The sequence below is a fragment of the Leptinotarsa decemlineata genome, unplaced genomic scaffold (assembly GCF_025532065.1).
Source record: "Leptinotarsa decemlineata unplaced genomic scaffold, Ldec_3_MD MMD2_tig00026336_RagTag_RagTag, whole genome shotgun sequence".
Taxonomy (NCBI): Eukaryota; Metazoa; Arthropoda; class Insecta; order Coleoptera; family Chrysomelidae; genus Leptinotarsa; species Leptinotarsa decemlineata.
In genome coordinates this window covers 2,841,743-2,860,253 of record NW_027412692.1, presented here as the reverse complement: position 1 = coordinate 2,860,253, position 18,511 = coordinate 2,841,743, and the positions used below count along the sequence as shown (strand labels likewise).

The window sequence follows — 18,511 nt, the reverse complement described above, 5'->3', positions numbered from 1 at the left end:
TGAAACGATAATGCCTTCGAGCAACTGGATGAAGCTGCTATAATAAGTCTCCTAACTCCTGCCGTGACTGATCCCAACATGGAGTACTTTGAACAAAAAGCGATAGAACTCATACCTGATGCCTCAAGTGTGATACCGATATATAGATGATATATTTGTTATCTATCTGAGAAAACATCAGGTCGATAATGGATGAAAGAGATTACAATCAAACCCTGGGGTTTATCGCAATTATGCGGTAAACTTTAGGGTTTGTTACACAACCCAGCATTCGATCAGCAGGGTTGCTGAACATGAAGTAGAGTGCAGACAATAGCTTTTCAAAATACTAGTACGGTGGGAATGCCTGGACCGTCTGAGCAGTATAGGCTGGTCGAAAAACCCACACATGATTCTTCAGGGGTGGCTCCTTCCTCTTCAGCCACTGATAACTATAGCCTGCGTCTATAAGCGCGCCATTGGTATATGAAAATCCGGATTAAATCCGGAAAGAGAATCCTTCGAAACATTCACAACCTTCCCTACCGCTCCTAAGCCATGCTATATGATAGCGTCAAACTCACACCTAGCAACGTGAAATTTCAGAAACTCCGATGCTTATACGTCAACCAAACATTGAACAGCACGAACACCGCTGCCATTGATACGCTTTCTACTACCTAGAAGTCATGAGCAACCATCAGAAGGATCCCGAGGAAGGAGCTCCTGTTTTCCCCAGCCAGACTCCTTGCATTCTGAGAAGATATCTCGGAGATTTTCCAGGACAGTTTGGATGTTCGGTGGCGGGCAGCCTCACAGCCCGGATCCACTCCTGAATTCTTATCATGCCACAACAGATCGAAACCCCGCCAAAGACAGACATACTATTAGTATTTCTGGATGTTCCAGTGACAAGAATGAAAAACCAATTATACTACACAGTCGAAATCCATCTTCATTTCGTTCAGGTTTGGAGACCAGCTCCCCTACCCTTTTGGCTGATCATTGGCCTTGAGAGGGACCAATGGGTACATGACTGATGGGTGACGGCATGAAGTCCTTAGACATCAGTGCCGCCCTTCACGGGATACCCCTACCTGGCTGGGGTGGGATGGATGAAAAAGTTATTCATCCTTTAACGGGGGCATGAGGGCCTCATTCGACAGAGTGTCGGGGCCTTCTATATCGGGAGGGGTCGTCTACAGCATAGTCTGTGGCTTCCCTAACTAACGGGTTTTCGTGAGTTTCCGTTTTTTCGAAAACTCTCGCGTTCCTCGACTGAATGGACTGCCGAATGGAAGGCAGCTGCAAATCTCTGCGGATGGCTTCATTCCGCACGAACCAAGGAGCATTCACAATCATCCTAATTAACTTATTTTGTAACCTTTCCAAAATGGAAATGTTGGACGGAGCCGCTTGTCCCCAGACGCCTGAAGCGTACATGATGACAGACTTGAACATCGTGTTGTAGATCGTGATCTTGTTTTTCAAACTCATTTTAGATTTCCTGTTGATCAGAGGGTATAGTCTAGCTATTCGACCCTCGATCTTGGATTTGACGTACGTAATGTGCGGGTTCCAAGTGAGCCTACGGTCTATTAAAAGACCGAGGTACTTTACTCGCGCCTGCCAGTCAATCTCCCTTCCAGAGATTCTCACTTTTCTGGCCGGAGAAGATAGTAATCTTTCCATGGTTATCGCCTGAGTCTTTTCCGGGTTTACTCGGATCTTCCAATCGAGGTACCAGCGCTCGAGGTCGTCCAATGCACGCTGCATGTAGACGACGCCGAGCTCCCGCCCCATGGAAGACGAGAGTAGAGCCGTGTCATCGGCGTACAGGGATATCTTCACTCTATCGGACCTAGGCAGGTCGCTTGTATAGAGCGAATATACTACACAGTATATTGAAAGGCTATCCATACCGACAGTGACCTAAAGAAACGCTCGAACCAACGCTCCAGTTAAAAATGTGGAATAATGGCATCGTTGAGGAAATGAGCGAAAAGAATCTACGCCCTACAGCATTTAGAAGAAAAGTAAAAACAATTTGAAGAAGTTTTTCTTGCTAATTAGTACTCCTAACGGGACATCGAGAAGTCGATGACAATCAATCCTAAACGTCGGCCGAAGACGGAGGCAACAACACCCCGAAACTAACCGGTTGCTTGGAAAGCAGAATATCAGGACTTTGTATAGATCCATTAAGAAAATGCAGTAATGCCTGAAGTCGGCGTAGGTTACAAGAGACACCAATCGTGCCTAGGAGTTTATCGCATAACATGCTCCTGTGCCGCAACTCGGCTTTTGATTAGAATAAGGGTTGCTGAACATGAAAAAGACTCCAGACTGTTTGCAACTGCAACCTACAGATATGACAACAATATCAGCCTGAAGGAAGAAACGATAGTGATTATTATATCAACAACCAAGAGAAGAATCCTTCGAAACATTCACAACCTTCCCTATCGTTTACCATGATAGTATCAAACTCACACTTAGTAAGTAAGATTTCAAGAACTTCGAGGAAAACATCAACCAAACACTGAACTGCACAACAGCGCTGCCATCGACATACTATCTACTTCCTGGAAGCTATGCGCATCCATCAGAAGAATCCCGAGGAATAAACTCCCATTTCCCCAGCCAGACTCCTGGAAGCCCAGAAGGAAATCCCGGAGCTGGGAGCGGGCAGCCTCATAGGCCGGATCTACACCTGAACCCTTAGGATGAACCACACTAACCGGACCATGAACCGTGATGCCCGAAATCGGTTTTTTAGCATTTGGCAATACCTCTCATGCTAGATGACCTAAAAGGTAACCCATTGAATAAAGTAATCGGTTCCGTTCTGAAACTGGATTCATTTGGTTGAGCCACAATAAATCGTCACAGGTTGCAGCGGAGGGCCGAATGGATCCACTCATTTCAGACCTGCCCACCTACAATAACGTTAAAATGAATGGATGTTTGAATTTGAAAAATCTCTTCTGCCAATGCTCATTTTTTAGAAAACATGTATCAACTTTCTAGAAATTTCAGTGTTGTGGTATGTACAGAACGCATTATTTCTGAATTACATGTTAGTCCATATACCCTTTCGGAAAGTTCCTGAAGATGCCTCGTCAGTTCCTGCACGGTATTCTGAAGCTGGAAGAATTGGCCACATGACGGACACGTTGAATCCAAATCTGGACAGGACGATAGGTAGCCGTGTGGTCCTCCAATCAGTCGTACATTTTGCATTCCGCCCTGAAACAGAAAAATATATCTCTTATTATATTTACTATATAACCTGATCAGATCTGCGGCGGGAAATGCACAGATTATGTGCTCTGCTATCAGCCCCTGAATTTCCTTGTGGAGGATATTTACCTTCAAGGTTTGCAACAAAAAAACCTCAGTCAGTTCGAAAAGAAAATGATTTTGTTGTCGTCTGGTTCACCGAACATGCAATCTTGAGGTTAACTATTTTATTCTGATTCCAGTACGTGCACGAATTGACTGACTACTTCGAAATAACGAAAAAGTAATACAAATGAGTTATCTTGAGATGTTTATCGCACGAAACCATTGTCTGAGAGGGGAATGAGTTTTTCATGAATTATTGTTCTGCCAAAATACTATTTCAATTAACATAATATGAAGTGAGATTGAAGAGGATCCAACAAATCATTCACATATCAGATGAGTTACTACCCAATTGAAAAATCCTATGCATATATAGAAATTCATTCGGATCGAAGAAATAGAATAAATGGCGACATCATTAAAACTATCAAAGATGACTATATGATTTAATCATCATTTCCAACTTCAATACCATGAAATTATCACAATCAATGACCATTTCAATATTGGAATAATTAAATGAAAACCAAAATAGTTTCTTTTTTGGGGAGAGATGCTTGAAATATTTTGAACTTTTTGCCTAGTTCTAATGAACATATCATCACTGTAATACTATTTTTCTGAAAACACATTTCTCTTGAAATTATAATAACTTTCATTTTGATCAAGATAGCAAGCACCAAAAATTATTCACATTGGTTGAAAAAAGACCATGAAACAAAATCAATTCATCATTGAAAAACCAATTAATGAGTCAATTCCGCTTTCTGCTTCGATGAGTTTGTTGGGGGTTGAAATGGACACCAATATACCTTGGCACAATCATGTCGCTGGAATTGCAAACGCTGCTTCTCAAAAGCTTGTAACACTGTTCCGAACAAAAAAACTGTACACACCTCAGCAACTGTTGATGCTTTATAAAGCACAGATCAGACCTTCTCTGGAGTATTGTTTTCTTGTATGGAGCTCCGCCCCTAAAAATACCTTGAAGCTGCTGGATTCCATCCAGAAAAAAACTATCCGCTTGATTGGAGACGCAAACATCACTTTCAACCTTGATAGTCTGGAACATCGAAGAAAAGTTGGGGATTTGTCTCTGTTCTATAGATACGTTCAAGGGAAGTGTTTAAGTGACTTGGCACATTTGATACCACCAAGAGCGGTACATATCAGAAACACGAGACGGACTGTGGCTGCTCATCGTTTTGATGTTCAACTCAGTGCACCTCGAACTTCACTGTTTGAGATCTCTTTCATTTGGAGAACTGCGTTCATCTGGAGTACATTTCCTGCGAAAATTTTTCCAAATGGGTTTAATCTCCAGCGATTCAAATTCAATGGGATGTATTACTTTCGCACAAACACCGCTCTTACAACGCCTTAGGATTTTCCTGTAGTGCTTGTGTTCTTTCCTTAAAAATATATATTTCCGAATACCCGTTCCGTCGGCAATTATTGAATTCAAACATCAACTAAAATTTGTTATTTTGGTGTAAGTTCTGGTGTCAACAAAATCATTAAAATATTTTATGACAATGATTTTCAGAAATGTCAGATGATATTTTACGTTACCACATTGAAAATTTCGTCATTTTTATATATTTCTCGACCAAAATGGGGATGAAATTTTCCTCAAATCTGAAACATAGCTCGTTGTTGGATTTTGGATTTTGCGCCAGCCTTCTATACAGTTTATATTTACCAGAAAATTTCTCATTTTTTTTTGACAATTTTTCTTGGTGTATGTTAGAGGTTTTCATTTGCAACGTCTGAAAACGTATAAAAATGAGAAGAAGATACCATCAAAATAAAACGAAATGTGTGTGACCTGAAATGGATATGAATTAAGAAATGGGTTGGGCGATAAATAATTTGTCAATAATATGCAAATAATAAAAATAATTAAAATGCAGTTGAATGCTGATAGAAGAAAGAAAAGAAACAATGTAACAAGAATTCAAAAAAATTATTTCAGAGCAAGCTTTCTCCGGATGATTCGATTATTAATATCGACAATTGAATTAGACCTTGCCCTATACTTCGAAACTACTTATAGGTCAGTTGCCGTGTGCTTTTCTCTTTTCCATCCATAGGTAAGTTATCATGCCATTGTCATCAACAGAAATTGGAGAAAGTAATTCTAGAAATTAACGACTATATCATTGATGTAAACAAAAAAATTATGGACCAAAGATGGACGGCGATATTAAAAAACCCATTTTTGTTTCGAAATGATCAATCTGTTTCAGGTCAGAATATTTTATCCTCATCAAAATATTGATGTTTCATAGACATCTTTCGGAATCAAATTATGGTACCATATTTGCCTAAGTATTTTAGATTATTCAACGGAATGCTGGGTTTCAATTCTCAGGAAGCTTTATACAAATCGACAAATTCAAGAGTGAACTCTTTTGACCGTATTATCCCTTTTAACATTTTGATGATTAATAGGTTTGCGTTGATAATTCGCAATCCACTTGGCTAGTTAGGCTTTCCTTTTTTGGTTTCTGAAGAAATTCATAGAGAGATATTCAACAATAGTTCGGAAATCTAGCGTTGGTGAAAGACATATCAAGGAAAATTGAGAAAGGCATTTTCAACACATTTTTGCTACTTTATTCACATACATCATAATCTCATCTATCCCGTATGATTTTTCATTTTTGTGTCATACCGCCGATGTTTAAATGTTCTTGTCCTACACAATGGCAAGTTTCATAATCTGTATATTGTGATATATTCTGATAAGCTGTTATATATTTGATTATTTCAGGATAATAATTATAGTGTTCTTTTTCTGATTGCTTTAGGGTACATTTGACCGCCACTGATCTTCGTTATCGACTGTGACTTCGAGAGTCTTCCAGACACTTCCTCATTAGCTTCCAGAGACTTCCATTATTATATACATATTAATACAGATACATACAGATTATTTTGGAGAATTATTTTGGACAAGAAAACCTCCAGAAAATTACTGAGTTTGTTCCGAAAAACCTATTTTATTTTTCTGTTTTGTGATTTGATGTTATCGAATATTAAGTTCTTGTTGAAATACCGTATAATTTTGAGTAATATTTTGTTTCAACACAAAATAAAAATAACTTTGCAGCAAAAACTTTGAAAATTTTTTTACTCTTCAAAAAAAATTACAATGGTTAATGCCATATTTGTGTAATTCTCAATATTCAAGGCTTTTGAAATAAACTGTCGTATACAGGATGCTGTCTATTTATCGTTTCAGCAATTTTTTTTTCGTAAACCCCATTTTAAAAAAAATGGGTGAAATAATGAAACTTCACTTAGATGTCCATGATTTCAAACCTAGATGTAAATTTCACTGTTGAACAACTATTTTTAAATAACATTTCCCAAAATTTTTCAAAATGAGAGTACTTCACTCTTGTCTCAAAATCGAATATTTGAAAGCTCCTCGTACATTACGTGTGTTTTACTGTATTTTGTTGGTGCATATTCAGTTTTAGGGGATGCACAAATTTTTATCAAGAATAACATTTTATCGAAAAACCCTTAATAAATTAGTTTCCCATATGATGCATATTTTGGGGATGACACTATAAACACTATCAATAGACAGATGGGACAAGTCTAGTTGGAAGTGCGGTACGAAGTGAGATAGTGAGGCGACAGACGAATATTAATCTAAAGTTTAGTTGAATCTTTTATGTTATATTGGCAGTGTAGTGGTGAAATAGGACTGAATTCAATTGTCCAGTGTACAATTATCATCGAACCAACGGGGAAAATAACAATATATTATTTTTATGTTTGTTTATTGTTGAAAATTGGTGGTGGTTTTCCACATTTTTTTGTATAAATTTGTATAAAGCCAAACAAACGTTTCTTTCCCAAAACCACATAAGATATTTTACGAAACATGAAAACAAATTATAAGGAACTTCATTTTGGATGTATTCCACCTCACTCACCTTAAAAGGATAAGTCATATTGTTTCTCTGACCTATCCACAACTGCGTCGTCCCCGGAAAGTTTCTGATTGGTTCTCCCATCCTCAGCACCCTCTTGAAGAGCGATTTGCAGTCTACTAACAATTCCACTTCTGGTCCGCTCACTGATACCACAATATCGTGCCACTTGTTGTCATTCAAACGGTAGGGAAATTTTTCGACGTACACTTTGGAATTTAGTTTGGTAATATAAGATAGACGAATTTCGTCAGCACGGCTACTCGACTGAAGTTCTAGGTACCTGGAAAATTAAACAATCATTTTGAAAAATTGAATAGGATGTGTATACAGGGTGTTAATTAAGTATGTATCATAAATTCAACAGGCGATTCTTCAGGTAATTTCAAGACGAAATGTTCATATAAACATGGGTCCGCAAATCTTTCGTTCTCAAGATATAGGGTGTTAAAATAAAAGTAAAAAAAAGTTTGTCGTAAATATTTTAAATATCCTTTACCCAATTTTGTTGTAATTTGGCAATAGTATTCATATAATCAAGGAGCTAATTTAGCCCGAACATGATTCAATTTATTAAGTCCAGTAGCGTCTCGAGCGGGACTAGAACGAATATTTTTGACTTAAAAATGTACACCACTGTATCTTGAGAAAGAAGGATTTGCGGATCCATGTTTATATGAATATTTAGTTTTAAAATTACCTAGAGAATTGTCTGTTAAATTTATGGTACATACTTAATCAACACCCTGTATATTATCTTCCAAACGACACTAGTAGGTCAGGCATCAGAGACACCAGTATACAGAATGTCAATTTAAAAACTTCCTAGCCGAAAAATCTTTGAAAAAATGTTAGTGAAGTGAGTTGCCAATTGTACAAATCAATTTATTGCAGAGTGCAACTGACTGTTGGTTTTCACTGGAAGTCACAGCATTCAGGAAATGATCTCTGACTTTATGCCTCCAACTGTTAACTACGAACTGGCTTATAAAGTACTATTCCCGAGTAGAGAGGATCGGATCCTCCGGGAGAAGGAAATATTAGAGCAGATAGTTGTTGGTTCACAGATGGATCAAAAACATCTTTCGGTTCTGGTGCAGGTGTTTTTAGTCGCACACCCAGGACAGAGATATCTACCAGCCTAGGAACCTATGCGACTGTATTTCAAGCGGAAATTAACGCTATTGAATTATGTGCGGAGAGATTGGATAAATACAACCTCAGACACAAGTCAATGAAAATATTCTCGGACAGTCAAGCAGCGTTGAAAGCTCTTGGCTCCTACCGAACAACGTCTGAATTTTTTCTTATCAGTCAGTGAGCTATGGTTGAAGATAGGCAGTAAAGAAATGAACTTCAAATTTTGAAGCCAGTCTCAGATATACCTACACAGTAGGTTGAAACTACTGTGTAGGTATATCTGAAACTACCTACACAGTAGGTTGAAACTACTGTGTAGGTATATCTGAGACTGGCTTGAATATTTAAAGTTCATTTCTTTAGATCTTTTTACTGCCTGTCTTCAAGCATAGCCCACTGACTAATAATAAAGTTTTCCTACCTTATTCAGAGGAATCGGGCAAATGCCTGATTCCTCTGAATAACTTGTTGGTACCTCGTCCACTAGATGGAGTGACAGTTTTGCTGTTCGCTCTGACTTAGGACGAGGAATTGAATATTCTGAAATAATTTCGATTTTCAATTAGAGAAAATCATTGACTTTAGGTCAATGATGGCCACTATCTTGCGCTGACGAGTGGCTAATGAGCCCAAAACCGGTCTGCAAGTGTACCCGTTCCAAAATTGAGGGTTGACCCTTTCAGTTGTTTTGCCAATTGCATATGCAGGAAATTTTCTGTGAAGATTTCTGCACTGACGCCTGTCGGATATAATCCAACGCCTTTCGTGGTATTAGCCAGGGAAGTAGTTGTTTTCTGATAGGCGTCAGTCCATTCAACCTACTGAGTATGTATATCTGAGACAGGCTTGCCCATTTAAAGTTCATTTCTTTAGAACGTCTAAATTGGTAGCATATTGCCAAAAACGACTTAACAGATTGTCTCTGGTCTGGATTCCTGGCCATACTGGCCTAGAGGGCAATGAAGCTGCTGACTCCCTTGCAAAGAAGGGTGCTGCAAGCAGCTTCATCGGACCAGAACCTGTCATTGGCATCGCTTTGGGCTTTGCCAAACAAATATTGAACACCTGGATGGCAAGAAGATTTATGAACTTCTGGCAGAATCTTCCAGGATTGACTCACTCCAAGGTGTTTATTTACCCTTTGAAGCTTGATATCAAACAGTTGTTGAACTACAGTAGGGATGAACTACGATGTCTAACAAGTCTTCTTACAGGTCACTGTCATTTCAATCATCATATGCAGAGACTCGGACTGTCAGAAGATAGTGTTTGTCGCCTTTGTTTGGAAAATAATGAAACAGCAGAGCGTATACTTTGTTTTTAGAATTCAGCAGAGGCGTACTCTTACCATCTGACCTGAAAGACCACTCACCAAACAAACTAATCAGCTTCGTTAAGAAGCTGGATTCATTTGGTTGAATGTGAAAAGGTGTCATCCACAATAAACCCTTGCGGGATAGACCCACTCACTTCAGACCTAACTTAACCTAACGTAACCCGGTGAGGTAAGTGAATGAATGACCAAAATTGACTCCCTCCAAAAAAGTAATTACATCATTCTCAATTCTTAGAAAATTTGAAAGTGCATACGAAGTGTGGACTTTTTGTATATCCAAAAAATCCAAGTCGTCATGTCACAGGTATATCCTTGATTTGGTAGCAGAGTATGTCAAAGTTAGAGCAGTGAAAGATAGAAAAAAAAACTCTTGAGTGAAAAGTTCTAATTGAGGTTTCAGGAATCTCTGTTGAATGAATGAAATCAACAGAACCCTTTCAATAATCGTAGCAAACTAAATGACCATAAAAAGGAGGTATGAGTTTGTGCAAAGCAATGATGAAGTTGTCAAAATTGGGGGGGCTCCTTTACAAAGTATTTGCTCGTTATAACGGAACTCATCAACTGTTCCTGCATCTTGTAGCTATGTTCTCATAGAAGTACTATGTGAGCCAAACAGGTTTGTAATGAAAGAAATCCACGTATTTTCTACAATGAAATTCGACAGTTGCAGAATTAAGTCATAATCGGACATTATATGCGAACATTACCAAACTGATAAAGTTGATGATAGAAATAAAGGTCGCGTTGACATGTTGAAGGAATGCGTAATGAAGGAATGAAATAATCAAGTAGATTCTGATCCTGATTAATTTTCCTTCTGCTGCTTAAGAACTGTCCTCAGAAGTTCATTACTATTATTTCCTTCATCTTCTATTGACACCTCCTCTAATGATATTATCTGTATCTGTAGAGTAGGGAGGGTGACTGTAAGCTTACAGCACTTAGGCCACGTGTGACCCATTGTACATCTCCCCGAGGAGTTGTCCTCCTAGGTCATCGTCCATCCTGTCCTTTACAGGAAGGTCGACAGGTCACTGGGAGACATCTCCTTTATATCGACAGGTGTAGGCCAAGACTCGCCAAACATACACTCTCTTATTGACGATAACTCCGGGAACTCGCATAGGACATGCCTGACAGTCTCATCTTCCTGTTTACACATCCTGCATAGAGGTGTGTCCACTAGCCCCATATTATGGAGATGTTTCCTTAGTTGACAGTGGCTAGTCAGAAATCGTATTGTTAAGCGTAAATTGTTCATGGTCATCGCCAGATATTTCTTCGTTGCCAGCTTCCCAGGGTCGCTCAAGGTGATCCTGGCAAGATTGCATCCTTTGATTCCATCCCATATTACTTTTTGAACATGAACTATGGTAGTGGGTGTTACTTCAAAAGATGTAACGACCAGATTCTGCGTGGACTACAGGATCCCTAATCACGTCTCAATTAATAATTTCAGACTCAATAATAGAAAATTGTAGATTTATTTAAGTTGTATATTTGATGGATGAGGAGTCTGATCTAACCAACTTTTCCTTAATTTCTTGGGAATCGATCTCATATGAAAAATTTTATTCTTATCTGAATCAATGATGGAATGGCAGTACCTGTTGATTCCGTGTGCGAAGGAAATAATTGATCCGGTGTTGCGCGGTTCTTGTTTAAGTCTTGCTGAAATGGTGAACTCCGAATTGGAACGCAGCAGCTCGATGACTTGATTCAATTCTGATGGTGGTAGTTTCAAATCTCTGAAGTCCCCTGGAATCAAACGAAATATTTTGTTTGAATTGAAATGGTATATTTTCAGGAGAGATTAACTTTTGGCAAAGAAAGTTTTTGGCCATCTACATTTCCTTCTACAAGACACAAACTGGAGGAAAGAGCCGCCCCAAACAGCTTTTTTCTTCTAAACATTCGTTTGGAATACAAACAGAATGGAGAAGGGTGTTTTTCATATAATTCAGCGTTCATATAAAAATATTTATTTAGGTATTTTTCTTTCGTGTAATTCAATGTTTATATGAAAATAGCTATTTCGAGAGGGCTTTTCCTTCCAGTTTGTTCCTGAAAGTTACTTTTTTGCATGATTTAGACATCTTTGTATATAATTAATTTTTGAAATTGATTGCTTCATTCCTTTCTTTGGAAGATTCCCACATTTTTATATCAAGGTGCAGAGGAAGAAGGTCAAAAACTTCATTTCCCAGAAATATTTCGGTAATATAACGAACAAACAAAAAATGGCGGAATGTTCAATGATTTTTTAGAAACTTCGTCAGATGTATTTGTAATAATAATAATGATGCTATGTATTTATTCACTTTCTTGAGATTGTTTACAGTAAATATACATGTACATATAGAAATGAACAGTGAACAAATAAAATACATCTTACGAGGCAAAATGATCTGCCTGTGTGTAAGGAATGAGAATACCGAATCTGACATTGAATTAGATTCACGCATTGAATCAAGTACTAAGATATAAATTTGAAATAGCTACATTTGAACAGAATATAAATAAATAAAACCAATCAATCTATTGGAATAAGTACTAGATATAAATAAGAATATAAGTTTAAACTGGACATATTTGAACAGAATATGAAGAATTAAAAATACACTAATGTATTGAATGGGTACTAAGTATGGATAAAAATATAATTTCTTGAGGTTCATTGGCGGTAGATTCGGATACATTTCATTGAACTTTCTACATGTTCTGCTGATAATTTTGTCACACTGTCCAAAAATAATAAACAAATTCAGAAGAACTTCGTTTGAATAGTTTTGTTCCATCGTTTTGAAGGTATTTGCAACTTCTGAAGTGACGAAAATGTCGATATTATTAGGAGAATGTCACAACGCTACTGTCAAATAGTAATCATGGCCTGCTTACCAAATACCGAATGGAAATACCATTCTGAAGGGACATTTTCACAAATAAATGTTCATAAGTCCGAAACTTGACTAGTTAGGTATAGGTATGATATACATAGAAAGAAAGCAAATTTTAGCAGCTTTCCGAATTTTCAATAATATACAGGGTGTTCCATTCAAAATAATCAAATTTCAGCAACTTTTTCAAGCAAACGAAAAAACTGTATTTTTTTACCACCCTGTATTGAAGTAACGGAGATTAGGCTGACGTATGGGAAGTGTCCAAGTATCACCTAACTCCAAACCAAATTTCGATATCATAGTACTTCTTAACTAAAAGATATCGGCATTTTTAGAAGTCATGATTTTCGAAGAAAAAAATTGAAATTAATTTTTATTTCGAAAACGGTAACAGATAGGTATAGGGAAATATCAAGAAAAGTTGTCGGGCAATTGTTGGAGATTATAAAAATAATATTATATACAGAGTGTTCCATTTGAAAAATCAAAGTTGCTACTGCTTTCTAATAGAAGCGGCAACACCGCATTGTCGAAAATATTTTAGTTGGCTAGAGAATGTTCGAATATGCCCTCCATTAAATTTTCAAAGTGATCCGTTGTCTGGTTCACCAGAAACGTCTAATGTGCCATCCACCGTGAATCAGCCTGTATATCAACAATCGTGGAAGTAAGTATTTAAATTTATATTTATCTATGTATCTCTGCTCGTGGTATATTCTTGACAAATAATTTAATCTTTTTCATACATTTTTTGAGATCTGATTCACATCTTAAATTTTCAGGAAGAAAACTGTAGAGTTTTGATACTAAATACGGGTAGGATTTCTGCCCAACTGATTTGAGCATTAATGGTATGAAGATACTATGATTCCGACGTGTAGCATATTTATGGTGATACGTAGTTAACTCACAGGAAGGATTTATATAAAAAAATGCATATAGTGAGAGAAAGTTCATCCACCACCGAATGAAATTGATATGATGATATTATTTTAAATGGATAAGAATTCACATAAACATATAGAAAGGCTTCCATTCATAACGAAGTCTTCTAATTTCAGTATATTTCTTACATAATCAAATATTGTTTTGCTTCATTTATCGTTAAGCAATTCAAAGTGAAGAGACAAGAAAATAACTGAAGTATTCGAAAACACTTGTTTCCTAATTGTAAAATGGTCAGTCAAAAATTAAATCCAAAATGATTTCACACTCTCTGTGGACACGTACCGTTCAAAATTGATTCGGATCAATCATGTATGATATTCCATTCAGCGTGAGTATCAAAGGGAGAATACTACACACCCGCAAGTGGGCAAAAATTTGACTGACCTACATGAATGATTTCAGATTTGAGTACTTGAAAGAAAATAAATATTTGGAGATAAAATCTCGGAACATTCAAATCTATCAACTACCTACACACTAGGTTCTGGTAAATACCTGCCAGAAAAACACAAACTCCCCGACTAATACCACAGTGGATATTGAATTATATTCGACATACAATAATAAGAAAGGTAGCTTGCATAATGTTAGTCTCGCAGATGTTTCTCGTTCATCCATCTGCAGGATCATGCTGAAATCATTCGTGTAGATCACCTGCAGACCGGTTTCGAGGTGGCAAAGTGCCAGGGACTCGATTATTCTCAACATGGCTCGGCTGCATGTATGAAACCTTCGTCTATGTGGAATATTGTTAACTAGCAACAGCTCCATCTCTATCTACATAATTGGAGTTACTTTTAAAATTACTAGTGAATTGAAGGATGGCAAGTTGGCTGTTCTTGTTCATTTTTCACTGCCTGAACCACTGTGCATACTGTTTTTGGCGCGTGCATTGGCTTGGGATGTGGGATATTGAGCAAACCGGCCATCGAATACTTGCTTCCACGTAGCCTTGCCGAATACGGGAATGACAGAATCACTTGTGGTTCTGTTACTCCCTAACTGAATAGCATCCCAACGATGGCCTAATCCTAAGGTGTGTGTATCCGTGCCGAGAGGATGAATGACATTGAGCCTATTAGCTGTCTCTACGGAACCTTCGAGTCTACAGAAGAGATGGATGTCGAGTTTACGACTCCAACTGACCTCCCTGTGAATTTAGATCAGAAGCGAGTCTACAGAGGAGATAGATGTCAAGCTCACGACTTCAACTGACCTCCCTGTAAATTTAGATCAGGAGCGAGTCTACAGAAGAGATGGATGTCGAGTTTACGACTCCAACTGACCTCCCTGTGAATTTAGATCAGAAGCGAGTCTACAGAGGAGATAGATGTCGAGCTCACGACTCCAACTGACCTCCCTGTAAATTTAGATCAGGAGCGAGTCTACAGAGGAGATAAATCCAACAAAACCCAGACACAATTAGATAATCTATTTTACATATTTCGCATTTCCGAGTATTTCAAGAAGCTAGTTGTCCCCAGTCATTTACATATTCGTGAAATGGGACAATAAAAAATTCCTATCTCTGCTTTTATATGAATGCAGGAATTCTGAGTATTCCTGTCCCATTCAGGAGATAGATGTCGAGCTCACGATTTCAACTGACCTCCCTGTAAATTTAGATCAGGAGCGAGTCTACAGAAGAGATGGATGTCGAGTTTACGACTCCAACTGACCTCCCTGTGAATTTAGATCAGGAGCGAGTCTACAGAGGAGATAGATGTCGAGCTCACGACTTCAACTGACCTCCCTGTAAATTTAAATCAGGAGCGAGTCTACAGAAGAGATGGATGTCGAGTTTACGACTCCAACTGACCTCCCTGTAAATTTAGTTCAGGAGCGAGAGCTTCTCAACTCCCCAACTCCTGATCCAATAACTGAACCTAACAAATAGGTTTGGTGGTGCAGCCAGGAAACAACTGAGTCTTCTCCTCAAGAGCGGGGTACCTTATAAAACCGCCTTGCACTAAATTCCTGAGCGGTGTACGCATAATCTGTCTCAGGTGGAGAAACAAACCCCCCATGGGCAGGTTTGCAAACGTTTGTACTCAAATGATGATTAACCAAAACCGGAGGCGAATAAGCCCTGCACGGTTGAATCTAAGGCATCGTCAGGTGTAGCTGACATGCAAAAACCCTCATATGGGAAGGTTGTCGCGGGTATCAAGGTGGGAATCTTGCACCTTGGCTATCCTACTACCTAATCAACGATGAAACAGCAGAGCATATACTTTGTGCTCATATACTTTGTGCTGTGCTTGCCTCGCTGGGGACCGAATCAGGTTTTCATAGTTTGGCAGAGCCGTACTCTTACCATCTGACCTGAAAGACCACTCACCATACAAACTGATCGGCTTCGTTGAAAAGCTGGGTTTATTTGGTCGAGTGTGAATAGGTGTGAGCCACAATAAACCCTTGCGGGTTGCGGTGGAGGGTCGAATAGACTCACTCACTTTGGATCTAACCTAACCTAACCTAAATTGAAAGATCTATGATATTTTGTGAAGGCCGAATGATACATTAAAGACAAGTCACAGCCATGTAATTAGGTATAATACGTTGTTATCAGTTTTTGACGTTCACACTTTTCCACTGTTGTTCAAAACATTGAATCATACAAAAAGTGTTTTTTTTTTGTATAATTCAATGTTTATTTTGATATCGTTTCCAAATTTTTAATCTGAAATAAAAGTTCCAAAATATTATATACCTATGTCCAAAACTATTATAATTTTTCAATCACTTTTATTTTCATCATCTATATTTATTCATTATATTCATGAGTTATATTTCTGAAACCATTGATAGGATATCCCAAACTAATGACATATATACGGACTTCTCTAAGGCGTTCGACAGACTTGATCACGAAATTGTACAGGTACAGATTTTCTCTGACTCTGATCCAACTTTTTATATCATACTGACAGACGTCAGTATGTTATATGCAATGGTATTAAGTCTGTGGAATATGCAGCTACCTCGGGTGTTCCACAAGAAAGCAACATAGGTCCACTTCTCTTTAACGCCTTCATAAACGACATAGTTGAGGTCATTGACATCAACTGTTTGATATATGTGGATGACCTGAAATTATATTGTGACATTAATGGCATCGAGGACTGTCTTCAATTCTACCTCAATCTGAAACGTGTTGAGTAATGGTGTTTCAGCAACAATCTTCCTTTGAACGCGATTAAAGGTTGTTAACGATATTCTACTTCAACGGCCTCTCACATTCACCGATCTAGGTGTTACCTTTGATACAAAACTTTTCTTCGTACCTTACAGTAAAGCCATTCTGTCTACTGCAAACAGAATGTTTGGATTTATTGAATGAATCTCCAGAGATTTTTTGGATCCATCTACATCGAAAACCCTATAATATGCTTTTGTCAGATCAAAATTAGAATATGTATCCATAATCTGGAATCCATCTCATCAGTTGTAAACAGAGAAAGTTGAATCAGTAGAACATCGTTTCCTAAAACTTCTCTTCTATAGATCAGACACTATCTATCCACCAATTGGATTTCCCCATGATGCATTGTAAGCTAGACATACTATGAATAGCTTGAGTTGTCGTCGTGATTGTCACTCCACAATTTTTCTCTTCAAACTGATAATTAATTCTATTATTGACCCACATATTCTGCAGAAACTTAATTTCAATGTACCCAGGCCAACCTCTAGATTGGTTAATCTTTTTTATCTGCCAACACCACGTACAAAAATTCTGAAACGTTCACCTCTGCATAACATGTGTGTCAAATGCAATTCAGCAAGTTGTCAGCTCGACATTTTCAAGTGTTCCTTGTCTGAGATTAGGTCTTTTTACTTCAGCTAATTCTATATGTATTGCTTCTACCTTATAACTTATTGTAATTGTATTGTATTGTTATTTGAGTTATATCCCTGTTCTGTAGTTGGAGGTAACTATAGAATAAATAAGTAGATAAATGAATTATATGCATTGTTAATCGTATATGTACTGCCAATATGTTTCATTTGAATGGACGTATTATATCAAGTATGTCATCAGACAGGACTCAAATAAATTCATTATTATAAATTTCTCTAGATATATGACTGAAATTGCACAATTCATAATTTCAGTGCTTACTGTATAATTTATTTCATACTATAATTATTTTTGCCCATGTGTCTCAAAGTTATAAAACATACATGTTCGTAGAATTTTTACCTAACTACCCCTAACTACTTCGAGTCCTAAAATTTTCAAATTATGTAAGTAATATTACTGATTGTATCAGCAATAAACGTTTTATAATCGATGAAAGTCCAACAAAACCCAGACACAATTAGATAATCTATTTTACATATTTCGCATTTCCGAGTATTTCAAGAAGCTAGTTGTCCCCAGTCATTTGCATATTCGTGAAATGGGACAATAAAAAATTCCTGTCTCTGCTTTTATATGAATGCAGGAATTCTGAGTATTCCTGTCCCATTCAGTACGAATGATCCGCCGACGCTACGCCGGCTATTACATAAATTTATGGGGGTTCCAAGAAGTCTAATCAATATTAACCTTCATTCGTAACAGCACAGCTGAGTTTCCAGACAACGTCGCATTCCAGAAATAAAGGAGTTTCTTTTTTCGTTTTGTCGTGTACACTTCGATTGTGTTCTTTACACTTGATGTTGTCCGGTTCATTCTCGAGCCCAGTAATGATTTTTTACTCATCACTAGGCGTAGGACTTTGCCAAAACATGACATTTCTGTTTCAATTGAATAAAAAAAATGCAAATTGAAAGTAAATGACAGTAATTGATCGCACAATCGAGAATTCGAACAAAACTGTTTTCCAGACAACGGTTCTAGATGCTCCCTCGGTGGCTGGAACAGAGTGGACCAAATTGGACACTTTCAAAGGAAAACT

General features: G+C 37.7%; 1 protein-coding gene across 3 annotated transcripts in view; it reads right to left on the bottom strand.

Moving 5' to 3' along the window:
- The window catches only part of LOC111504041 (protein kinase C-binding protein NELL1), a 174,850-nt gene that overhangs the window by 30,637 nt on the left and 125,702 nt on the right, over positions 1-18,511 (bottom strand). For all 3 annotated transcript variants that reach the window (XM_023158519.2, XM_023158527.2, XM_023158535.2), the window contains exons 3-5: positions 11,364-11,514; positions 7,281-7,560; positions 3,073-3,228 (exon numbers count right to left, since the gene is read on the bottom strand). In XM_023158519.2, coding sequence (XP_023014287.1) covers positions 3,073-3,228; positions 7,281-7,560; positions 11,364-11,514 — 587 coding nt within the window. The remainder of the gene's footprint in view (positions 1-3,072; positions 3,229-7,280; positions 7,561-11,363; positions 11,515-18,511) is intronic.